This window comes from Vidua chalybeata, chromosome 4 (genome assembly GCF_026979565.1).
Source record: "Vidua chalybeata isolate OUT-0048 chromosome 4, bVidCha1 merged haplotype, whole genome shotgun sequence".
Taxonomy (NCBI): Eukaryota; Metazoa; Chordata; class Aves; order Passeriformes; family Viduidae; genus Vidua; species Vidua chalybeata.
Genome location: NC_071533.1, coordinates 26,661,816 through 26,676,567, shown reverse-complemented (window position 1 = coordinate 26,676,567; position 14,752 = coordinate 26,661,816). Strand labels below are relative to the sequence as shown.

The 14,752-nt window shown below is 40.9% G+C and overlaps 1 protein-coding gene across 1 annotated transcript in view; it reads left to right on the top strand.

The window, feature by feature from the left end:
* The window catches only part of ELOVL6 (ELOVL fatty acid elongase 6), a 74,399-nt gene that overhangs the window by 46,476 nt on the left and 13,171 nt on the right, over positions 1 to 14,752 (top strand). The window contains exon 2 of the mRNA XM_053941100.1: positions 2,629 to 2,760. Within this exon, the coding sequence (XP_053797075.1) occupies positions 2,629 to 2,760 (132 nt within the window). The remainder of the gene's footprint in view (positions 1 to 2,628; positions 2,761 to 14,752) is intronic.

Below are 14,752 nucleotides of genomic sequence, written 5' to 3'. Positions count from 1 at the left end.
GTAATAAGAAGCAAAATGAAATGTTACTTGATGTAAATATATAGATTATCTGGCTCGGGAAGAAATGGAGACAGACAGAACATAGACCTGAACTGCTAACTCATTCAGACTGCTTTTTTTGTCTTGAACTGGAACTGAAGTTAAACCATTCCTTTGAAGTCTCGGCTGCATTTGATCTAGAACTGAACTGTTTCCAGCTTGCCTTCCTGCAAAGTGTCTCTAGCTACTGCTCTTGAATCCTGACATCCTCCCGTGCCAGCCTGCATGGCCCGTGCTGTGTTGGCAGCTGCATGGCAGCATTGCATGGCAGTCTTTTCCCCTACACTACTGGGGATGCCATCCTGCACTGCTCTCAGCTGCTTTGGAGATCCACGCGTGGATCAGTGCAAGACAGACCTCACCCATGCCCAGGGTGGCAGTGGGCTGGGCTTCACACTGCTGCTGAAAAGGCTGCAGAGGGAAGGAGATGGGAATGCAGTCCAGACTCACACTACGTGCCTGCTTCTATCTTTCAACCCATAAATCCTGTGTAAACAGTTAGGTGGTTCAGCACAAGCAAGCTTGAGGTGGTTCATCATTACCCAGACTGGTTAACAAATATTTACTGATCTCCAGCCAAGTTAAAGTGCTGTCACACTTTCAAATTGGTGATTCTGTCTCTTCCCTGACCAGTGAAGTAAAAATAAATGCTTTTTTTTCTGTATTATATGAATAAGGGCCGACACTTTGTCATTTTCAAAAGCTGGTTGTGATAACCATTGCCATGGCAATTAGACCATCTCAATGCACAAGGTGAGAGGGTGCTGGCTCTGTGGTTGTCCTGGTCTTCCTGGGGCTTTTGCCAGCATGGATGCTAAAGCTCACCCAGTGGATTACAGGCACTGGGTCCTCCCTTCTCAGAGCATTAGGTGTATTTTCATGCAGTTACCTGCATTTTACAACACAGAGCTATAAATACATCAGTAGAAACAGAGTTTCTCAGTGGGCGGAAAATGGCATGCTGCAGAATGCTTACTGATGTGAATCTGTCTTTCTTGGGTTAGTTTTTACTTAGCTTTCAAACTTATATATAATTCAATTCATTTATCTTGATTGAAGGTTGCATGTGCTTTCTTTGTATTTCCAGTCAGATGTGCTACAGCTTTCTTAGTTTTTCTGAACCTTCCAGGAAGACCCTTGGTCATTGAGAGTCTTGTGATCCATTACCAGCTGCGTTGAGGAGACACAGGCGCGTGCTGTGCTGTGCCACACTGCTTGGCCCTCAGGACCGTGCTGTGCTGGGCAGATTCCTTGCCACAGCGTAACCTCAGCTGGCCAATCACAATGGAAGGGCCCAGAGGTGGCATCTACTTGGTACCAGTAGTGACACCATGACACATACTTGTTTTTATCTTGATGTGAAGCAACATATTGTCATTTAAAAATCCAGTTGAAAATCCTATGAAAAGTCTGAAGACCTCAATTTGGTGAGCCTCTCTCCCAATGGGAAGCGTGGGCAGTGTGCCATGCCCTGATCATAGGCTTGTCTGCTGCTGCTGCCCTTGGGATTCTAGTGTCAGAAAGAACTAAAGGTCTTGTAACCTGCTGCTGTCTTTTCAGTCATCTTAATGAAGTAGTTACCTTTCTTGAGAGTATTTGTCATTCTTTCTTGGTACAATAGGAGCCAGAACTCCTGGTTCAAAACCGTAGTCCACCCTATATTTGTGAATGTAATGATAAATTATGTAGAGAAAATTCTGTTCTTGACTAGATGCCCTTCCAGTTAGGCCACCATTAATGGTGTACATCATTAAGCCTTAGTCAGTATAATATTGTGCTGTGTGGGAAGGAATCCCAGACTTGGTCTATTTTTGACCTCTAATGGTTGATTTAAAATGAGTTATAGTAGCAGAGTTCAAATATTTGGTGATTATTGCTGAGCTGGACTACTATCAGGCAGTTTTAAAAATAAAATTCACAATTTGAAGAGTATAATTGAAGTTCCTTTAGAGAGCCCTGCTTAACCTTTCAGCAAATGTACTGGATTTCCTGAACCAGCACTCATGGGCAGGGCGATGCCACAGGGCAATGCCAACCAGCATGGTCCTGCTGCTTAATGGGGCTATTGACCTCTCCTCACTGATTCTCTGCTTTTTGTGAGGCTCATCATGGTGTGACGCAGTGCTCATGATCTTTAAGTGTATTTTTAGGGGAAGCAATGGGAAACTAAATTTCCACATAGGGAAGATACTGCAGGAAACAAAAATTTGTATGAAAAAGATAAATGAGGCGCAAAATGTGATCAGCTGGTTCAAGTAACAGCCAGGTTTTGCTTGCAGAAGTGTGTCTGGGCTCTGCCATATCTATTCTATTCCTCAAGGAGGTTCAGTCTTCTGAAACTGGTGAAGAATGGGAGCCAAATTTGTCTGTCCTTTTCCAGAACTTCCCCAGGGTCAGTTTTGCCTGCAGCCAGCCCTGAGTGTGTGCAGGCAAGAAACAATAAGCTCAGCTAGGATGCAGCAATGTCTCCAGAAGAGTTTCCTTTCAAGGAAGCGCACAAGCCCTTAGCAGTGATGTCCATATGTGAGTCTGCTGTGTATCTAATACTAATTAAACATTTGACAGGTGTTTCTTGGTTTTGTTTTGCAGGAAGAAGTCATTCCTGTTTTCAGCTCTGTATGCTGCCTTTATATTTGGTGGTCGGCACCTAATGAACAAACGAGCAAAATTTGAACTGAGGAAACCGCTAGTGCTCTGGTCTTTGAGCCTCGCCGTCTTCAGGTAGGCTTCTTCACACCACCTGCCTTTGACATCAGGCCCTGAAGAGGTTTGGGGTTCTTCATCTACAGCAGCACTGCTAATGCAGCAACAAGCTCACACTGAAGTGGCATTTCCTTGCTTCTGCTATTCAGGGTTGTGTCCTGATCCACTCCTTAACATTGAAATTATCCCCTTTGACTTACCAGATCATAGAGCGTTTGAAGAAGGGAGAAATCAATAACCCTCTCGAAGAGCAAAGGTGAAAATACAGGAGGACATGAGAAAAAGCACTTATCATTGCAATAAATTTACCATGCAAGCTACAAATGGAAATAAACACATTAAGATGTTAGTCTTGTCTCACGTACTAGTAGTATTATATTTATGTGGTGTGTATATATGGAGTATTAAGTCAGGACTCTGATCTCCACTACAGTGAGGTAAAACAAAAGTCACTGCTTTGATGACAATAAATTTGACCACTGTAACTGATATCAGGAGCTGGCTTCTGGTTATTCCATCACAAATTGCTTGTGACTGTAGCAAAAAGGTGACTCCACAAGGAAAGGCTGTTTCTTAGTAATGCACATCTCTTGGCTGTGTGTTGACTCCATATTTAGTATGGGGAATGTCATGTTCAGATTGTTGGTAGTTGTTGAAGTCAGAAGTAAAACTGACCAATCTGAGCTCCACTTTATATGCTTAATATGCTAATTTTTAATGAGGCTAAAGATAAATGAATGAATAAACAAATGCTGATAAAAATAGCCCTTACAAACACATGAATTTTGGTACAAATTGCTAGTAACAAACAGTACACAGATGACCTGAGGACTATCCTTCATTTCAGTAACTATTGGGACTGTAAGTTAGAGCTCACTGAACAACATATAGACTATCCACAAACCATTATCAAACTCTTTTACTTATATTTTTCTAATTTCAATATAATAATTACTGATTATATTACTTCTCAACTACATAAAACACATTTGCTTACTGAGCAGGTGTGAATGGTGCATTGCTTTTCACAGGATGGAAATAATTTTTGCTGAAAGACTCTACAGAGTGAAATAAGGCAGGAATGGGAAGTTTGGCTTTTTTCATGGCTTTTCCTTTTGTTCTCCGAAATTGTATCACCTTGAAACTTTCCAAAACTCTGGCAGGGGAAAGCAAATTGTATTTCTAATAGCTAGGACATGATTACAAAAGAACTTCAATTTGGCTTAGTTTTAATAGTTCAACAACACATCAAGAATATCTCAGAGCAGACAAAACTCAGTGGTCTGGAGAACTTTGAGAGCAAGTTCTTACAATGTGGATATTTGTAATTTTCATTTGATTGCACTTGGTGCTGTATTTCTGGCTGTGTGTGTCTAACATAATTTTGCTTTAAGGTCCTGTAAGCAATTGTCATTGTTTGTTCCAGAAATGGCTGAATCTCAGCAGCTGTTGAATTGGTTCCTAGATGGCATTTTGGTTTTGGATCAGTTTGTAAAGTTGTTTGTAGCCAGCAGGATCCCAATTCTGATAGCACTTTCTTAATGAATGTGGACAGTAGGAACTAGCTGGCTTACACAAAGCATTTGTCATTTAATTTTCAGTCTGCGGTGGAGAAGCATGATTTTGGAACTCCCCTTTGTGGAAGATGTCTAGGGGGAATTTAAAAATCAAATTGTTCTGAGATGTGGCTGACATTCACTGTGTGGGGTTTTAAAGCAATTTCACTGGCTAATTTTCTCCCAAAATCTCAAGTGATCAATGTACTGATCACTGCCCAGTGTGGACCTTGAATACACTGCCCAGATGGACCTTAAAATCAACAGATTCATTACTTGCTGATAGGAGTTTCCCATCATAAGCGTATGAAGTAGCTAACTCATGGCCAGCATGAGCTGCTGGATGATATAAAAATGTGGACTTCATGCTTTGAAGCTACAAGCTGCCAGGTTGAATCTGCCACAGAGACCACCTCAGGGCAGGCACTCAAGGAGAGCTCTGCTTGTGCAGATGAGAAGCATTGGCCAGAAGGGCACAGTTAGGAGAGGGCTTCACAACTCCAGAGTCTGCTTCCTCCATCAACTCGAGTAGCACCACGCAGGGACAGGGGTTCCCAAAGCACTGCAGAACTCGCTCTTTCCTCTGTATGTTAGGAAAAGAGACAGCAGAGTGGAGGGCGTGTATGAGATGTTTGGCCTGCACAGAAGCACCGTGCATCACTGAAGCATTTAAGGTGCTGGATTTGCCATGGGCATCAGTTGATTATGCAGATTATATGACTATGTTTTGCTCTTCTGAAGTGCTGAGTAGTGTGCAGAAGAGTGAAATAGGGAAGGGGGAAAACCAACCCCAAATGTTTGCAGTAAGACAGCATGAAACCTTTGTAGCTTCCACAGCAACATGCAATTCCATAAAAAAACCCTTGACTTCTTGCCTGGAAAACAGAAGTGACAAAGAATTCATTAAGACATGAGACAAAGAAGTTTTGAAGTTATTATAGAACTATAATAACTTATGCTTAACACTTACAGAAGTGTTCACTGGAACATCCATTACCTATTGCCTCAGCACCAGTATCCTGTCTGGGGCCATCTGTCACAACTTTACTGACTTTCTCAGCAAGCAGCACTTGAAATGCTGTAAACTTGCCAAGTAACTTGGATTTGGTTTTTTCAGGCTCCTGTCATGACTAGGTGTTGCATTTATATATGCTTGGCCTGAAAGGCATTCCGGCTTCCTCCAAAGGTCTATTCAGGTACATTTAGAGGACTGTAGACTTACTACGGATCTAGAAAAACACTCCTTAAATTTCAAAAGACTTCTTCCTTGGCTTTATGGGATGCTAAAATGCTCTGACTTTTACAACACCTTGCAGAAATTCTAAGCAATGTATTTGTCTGCCATGACTGATTGTACTGAGGAAGAAAAACCTGCCTGGAGAGCCCTCAGTATTCTGCCTCAAGGTCAGTGTGAGGCTTTTTTCTGGACTCCTTGTTTATCTTCCTTGTAGCACTCCTACCATTTTACCTGCTTCAAATATCCTCAGAAATAGTAACACTTAGAAGAGGCTGAAAAGATGTGTTTCGGGCTTTAAAAGAAAAGGAAATTGCCTGCCAGGCAATCACGTGGCCCTTCTTCAGAACGTATCCTGTATGCCCTTTCGCCTGCCAAGACCATTTAAATGTGGTAGCTGCTACAGTAGGAAACTTGCCACGCTTATAAATAAACAAAACAATTACACCACCCTGCTGAGCTTGCTGAGCATTCAGGAGCCTGGTCAAGAGCAAGTTTTGTGTCAACACTGGCAGCCAGCAGGATTTCTGAGAGAAAAAGCAGCTTTATTTCCCTTCGAAAGCATTGACTAGTTTTGAATATTTTGTCACCGAAAACTTCAAGTAGGAGCAATGACAGTAAATCTTGCTTTTCACTTGGAAACCACTATGAAAACATCATCTCCTGAAATCTTTTTGCTGATAAATCAGTTTGAGATACTGGGGTTGCTGGGCCGGTTTGGTTTTCTGGTCCCTAGCAGGTTTGTTGACTTGTTTCAATCATTGAAGATTTGTCCTGTTTTGTTTTGTTTTTGTTTTCTACACTCTAATTAAGTGTGTTTACCCAGCCTGGTTATGTACTGAGGTCGTGGGGGAGCAGAACCATGTTGCTCTGTGGTAACAGGAACCTGCTCTTAGGAAGCTACACAAAATGTCTTTCTTCAATCCCATAAAACCCCAAGGAAACCATTGCTGTTTCACCTACACAATTAAAGTGACAGTCAGTCCTGTATTTCTGAATATTTCTTGGGGGCAAAATACATCAAACCTGAATTGCCAGTTTTATATTTATGATACTTGGAACATAAGGTCAGGGCATTCACTGAATGTTTTACTTGGAGTCTATAAAAGCTGAGGCCAGGACTCAAAAGAGGATATGAAGTCATTAATTCGTGATTTCATTACATCTCAGATGGATTTTTGTAATTCCTTTTATAGGCCACAGAGTCTGTGTATGGGTAGCTTTTCTTTCAAGGAGCTTGAACATGTTTGATCTCCTCATCTTCACAGAGGACAGCAGCATGGCACCATTTTCCTGTGCATCCTTAAGGGGCTGACAACAGAAGTTTCAGGGTCAAGGCTCTGACTAATAATAGTAGAAGGTTGTCTTCCCTAGGGAGTATTGTCATATCAATGCAGGAAGCAAAGAAGCTAAAACATCTAACGTGATGCCATCATTTGTAGGCAGAGGCTAAGCTTGACTGTGGCGGGTGGGTGCAGTGAGAGGAAGAATATCTCTTCATCTAGCCAAGCCACACCACTATAATGCTCTTATCATCTCCTGAGACCACTTAGATTCTAATCCAAACCCAGCTATGCTTTGTAGCTGTGGTGGAAATTAGTAGATGTCAGCACAGGATTTCCAAATGTCTTTCTTCCACTTTCTCTAAGCAGTAGAAATAGTATCAAATGTAGATAAATTTTGCTAGCTGCTTGCCACAAAGCTAACCAGAGCCTCAAAAGCAAAGTAATTCCCACAACAGGTGTTATACTTGAAAGACAAACCCAAAAAGACTCACTAAAGGAAGGTGACTCACTTTGCCTTTACAGAACTGGTGTTGACTGATTTGTTACTGAAAGCACAGCAGCACATGTAGAGGGGTTTGCACCCACAGAGGGCTCCTGACAAGGGAATCTGAGACATGCCTTTATGTGAAGAGCTCAGTTCTGAGCTGAATTAAACAGAAAAGACAAAACATGTATTTAAAGAAAATATTTCAGTTGCTTGGATTTGTGACTCTGAAATACATTCTAGTTATCATGTGTGTAAGTAGGAAAATCCATGAAAGATGATTGAGATTTATGTCCCATCGTAACTGCTGTTCACAGATACTTGCCATGGAGATTTAAACACAACTTAATTTCTCATGTTGCTGAGCAACCCATCAAAATCTTAAAATACTCTGAAATTTTATAAGGTCCTAACAGTACATTCAAAGAGAAAACTAATTACCAAAAAGAGGAATGTTTGCCAAATAACATTTAAATTAATAAGCACATTTAAGGTGAATTAATAGTCTTCTCACATATAAATTTAAAAGGAAATTAATTCAGAATGAAACATTCCCTATATTTGTAAAGCATTTGTAATGCATATCCTCAGGACATTTCTCAGAACCCAAATCAGTAAAAGGCTTAATATGCACCTACTTAACCATTTATTTCTATAGGACCATGTTCATCTTTACATACTTAAGTGATTTTCTTACATGACAGATAAAGAAACATCTTTTTAATTACCATTTTGGAGATGCAGTTGAATGTTGGGTGAACATTAGAAATTCAGAATTATTGGAGAGAAAACAAAAATCTATTGGATGAGATTTAACAGTTTAAGAAAAGTTTCTTTTCCATAAGTTATTTTAATTCCAGTAGGAATATACAAACAATGTTCTGTAGAGTGAATTCATACAGTGCAAAACAAATGCTAGCTGGCATTAAAAAAATAGTGTAGAGGTGATAAAAATATACAGACTAAGAACAATAAAGACAAAACAAAAACTGTCAAGAAGATGTATCTCCAATATCTACCTTACTTATTCTAACTATCCTTATTCCCAGATTTGTAACTGATGCCATGTGACAAAATGCTGTGCCCATCGTCTAAAATCTCATCCCTTTTTTCACTCTGCTGTTACTCCTGTGGATTCCTGTGTCCATCAAAGTAATTTTGAATGTAAGCTGATTTTACTGTTTTTACCTACTCAAGCCTATTTAAAAGTAAATCAAGGAGTCACTGTGAGACCTGGCTGATTCTACTTTACAGGAGATATGGATAGGACTGTCTAAAAATCATTATGAAAAATCTCTTTTCTCAGTGCTAAGCTGGGCCTCCTTTCTTTAAAACCTTTTCTTTTTCTCTGACTTAGCTTGCTTACCTTTATTGGTGGAAAATGAACATCTTAGCGAAGTGAATTCAGTACATCATTTGAAAAACTGTTGTTGTGCTCATTTTGCCCCTTTTCCTTCCCCTCTCTCACAATCAATGAGTGTGTTGTCACTCAGTGTATCACCTCGAGTTACACTTTTCTCATGAGCTCACCTGTCCCAGCCCACAGGAGCCCTCACAGGTCACCCACCACCCAGCATGAATAATACCCAAAGCAAAGCCCCTGAGAGTGAAACTTTGCCTCTCAATTTTATACAGGGATCAGACTGAAGTGCACATTTGAGAAATAAAGAACATCTGTCTGGTGGCTTAAGCAGGGAACTGTACTAGAGAGAAAGTATATAATTAATTTAAAAGGAATCAATCAAATCAATCAATCAAATTCTCTGCCCCTGTGGCGGCACTTCTGTATTTTACTCAGCCTCAACACTTGGTTTGTGAGTGTGGTAAAAGGGCATGAAATCCCTGGGGAACTGGTGTCTCCATGTATTTCCTTCTGAGCAAGTCCCCGACAGCTTGTGCTTGTTGGAGGCAGTGGGAATACAGCCCTGAGAGGTGTTAACTTGCATGACCTATCAAATCCAGCGCTTCGTCTGCAGAGGGGCTGTTCATAAACACTGCCAGCCCCAGCAGTGCTCGCACGCAGGGCTTGGCTGCGCACGGCTGTCGGCCGTGGGTTAGCAGAGTCACGGTTCTGTCACAAGTTCAGCTTCTAAACAAATGTGTCTCCTTGTGCCTGTACCATTCAGCATCCTCTCCCTAGGTTATTGAATTAAAAAAGAAAAATAAATTAATTGCCAACTGTAGGCGAATCTCTGAGATGTGTATCACTCCACAGAGGACAGAATGAAAAAGAAGATCAGTGGCTTCAGGCCAGCAATTGGTATTAAATCTATGGATCTGAGCAGCTCATTACAGTTGTATAATAACTTCTAGCTTCTTTAAGCCTCCTTTTTTCTGTCAAATGCTAGTGTTTCCCTGTAACTTAGATTTCTCTTACTTGGTTATCTGCCAGTTTTACAGCTTTACTGATGGCTGGCTTCATCGGTTGGCTTGATTCTTAGCTAAATCTTTTACTTAATTACTGTTTGTCTTTATTTGCATAAGATAATTTCAAACTCCTGAATACATACATTGCAGTGCTGTACATGACAGTTACTCTGCCAACTTGATACTTTTGATCCTGTAAGTATCTTTAATTTATCCTGCAGAACTAGATAATGCCACTTTTTTGGATTATCATTTAAATCACTGCAATTCTATACTTACTCTAAGATTGCCTTGAGATGATGTTGGATGCTGAGAATAATTTCAGTAACAGCATAGGAACAAGTGCAAATGCCCCTGGTGCATTCATTAAGGACTGCTTAAGAGGTACACTGGCCTTATGAATCCTCATGGGCTACTTTAGAAAGCCTCAGATGGATTCCTTAATTCCTATGAGATTTGGCACAAAATACAAGGCTTAAGTTGAAAATTGATTCTTTTTTTCCTTTTTAGTAGTTGAGACACAGTCCAAACTTGTCGAAATAAATATCCAAGAACTAGGAAATACTTCTTGAAAGAAAAATAGCTCATTGAGTAGGCAGCCTTCACAGGGTGCCAAGGAATTTCAGCTACAATAAAGTCCAGTTATTATTTAGTGATGGTATTGCTCGAGAAGTAACAGCTTTCATCAAGAAATATTGTTCCTGCAAGTTCCCACCCTCCATGTGCTAGATCACCAGGAAGCAATGTCAGGAAGCAGCATACTGAATAGGATAAAACCAGGTGATAGGTAATTACTCTTGATTAGCTTATGGACTCTTTGGAAATCAGAGGAGGTGCAAGGATGTGTGGGTAGAGCTGGAAAATAATTTTTCATTCTCTGTAAGAAAACAGGTGATTTTCAGCAGTGTATGGTACAAGAGTGTCCCTCTGGTGTTCCTCAGGCAATGATTGAGTGCAGCTGCCCTTCAGCCTGATGACTGCTCCCTGCTTATCTCTACCAAAACCCAGCGGGCCTCGTGTAGCTGCCGAGTGCTCTGGGTAAGGCTCTCTGTGCAAGCATAATTCTCTTCACTTTTACCAGTTATCTTGCCCTCTGTTTCACAGACTACTGGTAGGGATCTAGACAGACCCAGCTTTTTTTTTTTTTTCTTTCTACTGTGCTATTTAAGCAGCTCAGGTTCTTCCACCAGCTCACACAGCTTCACTTATTGATTTTTTTTTCTGCTCTGTTCTCGTGATTGCCTGAATATAGCTATTCCCAATCATAAGGAAGGCAGATCTGGAGAATCAAGCTACATTTATTCAGGCTCCATGAGGAGAGATTGGAAGGCAGTACCTGTGGTGGATTGATTTCTATCCACACATACAAATAAGCCTTACAAGTGGTAGTTGCAGCAATTGGCAGAATTGTTGAGTTTGCCACTTTAGTAAGGGAGAGTCAGATGGATTTTCCTCTGCTGTGGTGTTAATGTGATTAAAATCTCCAGATGACACTGTCCATTGCTCGGGAGCCCTGCAGAGATGTCACTGTTTGGGTATGCTTAATGAGGTCCCTGGGGAGGGAAAGAAATAAGTTAGGTCTGGCTTTCCTTCCAGTTTTGTCAATAAAAAGGACAAAGAAATGGTTTGGGGAGCCAGGTGAGTTGTGACTAAGAAATCTGCCGACAGAAGGGAAGTGATGAAAGGAGTGGCCCCCACACTGAGGGATTTATTGCCCAGAAGAAAAAAAAAAAAAGGCTGATGCAAGATGCACAGTATCTGCCCTCACTTGGAAACCACAGGGCGAGCCATCACTTTAATAGACTTCATTACCTTCCCCAAAATTTATCACATGGGATCCCAACACCACCCAGGCATGTATGCATATGCTTATGGGTCTATAAAGCTGCACAAATGATATATTATTTCTTGAAGCCATGTAAAATATTTGCATAATTTCTAAATCAGTCTGAGCTGGCCTGACTTCAAGTTTTGGTCCCAACTGAAAACTCAAATTATTTGCATTGAAGGACTTTCTAGAAAGGCATTTGGATCAGTGCAGTAGACAGGAATAAAAAGCAAGGCTTGTGTGCTTGGTTCAGTGGTAGGGGTCTTTTTTAGAAATGGAAGAGGAATTCTCTCAAATTTGCTTTGGGATTTTGATAGGACTGAGCCCAAACCTCAAAGTATGCATGATTTTATGCAACAAGAAGTTTTCTGACAAAAAGACTAATGATAACAGCAAGGATCAGCACAAGTTGTGCTCACACACATGGTCCTGAGAGCCAGAGAACCTCATTATAAAATACTTCCAGTACTGCTGACCAGCAGGTTTTAGGATAAGCAAGCACCATATTGAAAAAAAAATGTTATTCCTCATCTTCCCCTATTCCTACCTTTTTTTTTTTTTTTTTTTTTTTTGACATTACTGTGGCTTGGACTTCACCCTGAATGAGTGCCCTTCACCTTCAAGTTCAGTAAAGGAGGACTGTGTGGGTGAACTGCAAGATTGATTTGTTCTCCTTTCCAGATAGGAAATGGTTAGGGGTAGAGGCTGAGGAGCAGCTTGGCAGCAAAACATCAGAAGGAAGGGTTTCACTGTCGGGGCTTGTTAAATTCTTGGTGTTCTCATGCCTTTGCATTTGTGTATGTTTTGGAGGGACCCATTTCTGTTATTCAGAGCAGTGGATTATAGAGATAAGAGTTTGTTATAAACATAATGGTACCTAATACAGCATTGGTACAGTTCCTGCTGCATTCTCAACTGTAGCCTGTGTATTTCTGAGCTTTTGAGTCACTCCTGGGATTTTCTGTCACCCTGTAAAGGAGCATATTTAAAACAAGATCCAGCAGAGATGCCAACCAGTGTCTTGAATTCCTTTTCAGTGGTTTCCTAGAGCAGAGAGCTGCTCAGAGCACGGCACTACGTTTTGAATTCTCTAGTGCCAAGGTTGGCTGGAAAGGCTCCTGCCTTTCCCAGTCTTTGTTTTCCCCACTATGAATGAAAGCAGTGAAATCATGTAATTAAGAAGTGGAGGAGAGACTATTTTAGCTGCATCATTCACCAGTCCAGGTAAATGGCATGGCCATGGAGCCAGCCAGAGCAGCACAGCGGGGTGGGCAGCAAGGCACTGGAGGCAGCACCTGCTTGCAGGATGGGTGGAGGGGTCGGAGAGCTCCAGCAGCAGAGGGCTGGAGCTCACTGTGGGGTGCATGGATACAGGAGCTTAGAGCAGAGCCACAGAGAATGCCCATTGCTACTAGTCACATTCACCTCCCCAAAGAAAGCAAACATTTTCAAATAGTGCATTCCCTCTCCTCTCCCAGCTGGAGAGCTAAAATTGCAAGTGGGAACAAAGGCATTAGTCATTACAAGCTTTCAGAGAGTTTAGGAAGTTAAAGACATTTTCTAGTCAGAAACATTTGTGAAAATAGTGCTCTTTACAGTGGCATAGTAATTTTATAGATACCTTGTAGCCTTTGAGACACATGGGATGAAGAGGATGAGTACTGTCTTCTTTTTAAAGAATGAGATTAACATAAGTGCTCTTAAATGACTGTTATGTTAATTTTTGAAAAAGTGCTTTTAAAGGTGTTCAGTTACCATAAGAAAAAAGTGTCTCATGGAACCAAGGTGCTTATTCCATTATTTTTTCTTTTTCCTGCCTGTTGTAAGAGAATAAATAATGGTCCTAGATTATTTTATATATAGGCTAGGCCTTGGAGGACACAGGCATGAGGGAATTGTTCCTGTGCTTTCAATTATCAGCTGCAACTGAATTGTAGTAACTGAGCACATGGTTGTCTAAACACAGTTACTAAGGTGTTGTCTAAACACAGTTAACAAGGGGTAAAATATGGTGACAAAAACTTCCTTCTTTGTTTTTACAGTTTTACACTAAAACTGCTAGATATAGAATGAGCATGTTACCATAGTTCATCAGCACCAGAGAAAACCTGGTAACATTTTTTCACATCTGTGCCCGAAATTACTTTTCTTAAAGGAAAACGTGAGAAAATTATAGCCAGTGTGACTTTTTTTCCCCCCAGTGAAATGCAAACAATGTACAGCAGAAGGGAGTTCAGCTTAGGTGCTCGGTAATGTTATGATAGTCCTAAATCCCAAACATACAAAAAGAAGCCTTGCAGTCCTCCTAAAGATTGACTTTGAAATAATCAGATTTTTTCATTTTACTAGTGAAAGGGTTTTGTTTAGGGTTTTGTTTTTGTCCATAGTTGACTCACTGCTTGTGTCTTCAGGCTTTTACTTCATAGACTTGGCTGGATGGAAACCTTATAAAAATAGATTTCTCACATACTCCATTGCTGCTGAATGGGATTAAAACTCCATTTTTGTAGTTTTATCAATTGAAGGCATAAGTAAAGGAGAACAGGAGTTTTTAAGAATATTGGCATTGAATTTTCCACCTCACTTTTGTATCTGCTCGTGTCACAAGCAGTTAAGCACCCCATCATGGATTGCTTACCTTAAAATCAGGATCCATACCTGATTTTATTCTGGAGCCAACTGGTGCAAAACAACGACAGTAGTTAAAACAACTGCAAAACTTCCATGAGGGAGAAAATCCAAGTATTTTCTGCTACAGTTCAGGCCAGTTGCTGCAGTCTGGTCCTGTGCAAACTCAGGAGGTGTGACAGTGGGGAGGAGGTAGAAGCATGGATGCTCTTGAAACTCACTTTGTAGGTTCCATACTCTGTCACTTCTGTCCACCTGTGTCAGGCCAAATCTACCCTGGTGTTTGGGTAATGTATTTTCCTAAGGGAAAACAGAGGGAAGGCAAGGGTCTGACTGCGTCTGTGGAAGGCACATCTGGTGTTCAGGCTAGGTCAGAATGTTTTCAGCTGTTGGTGTTTCTAGGACAGCACAGCTTTGTAAATTTGCACTGTATGTCTCTTTACATCATTCTGTATTTTTAGATCTCGAAAGTGTGCTGCCAAAATATCAAATGTACAAGCAATTAAGCGTTGTTAAGAGGTGTGCCAATAGCTTTTATGTCTATAAACTATTTATCTTGAAAGGTATAGGTGTACCTTGGATAATTAAGATGAAGGACTTTGGACTTGAAGGTTTAGAGAGCAACTT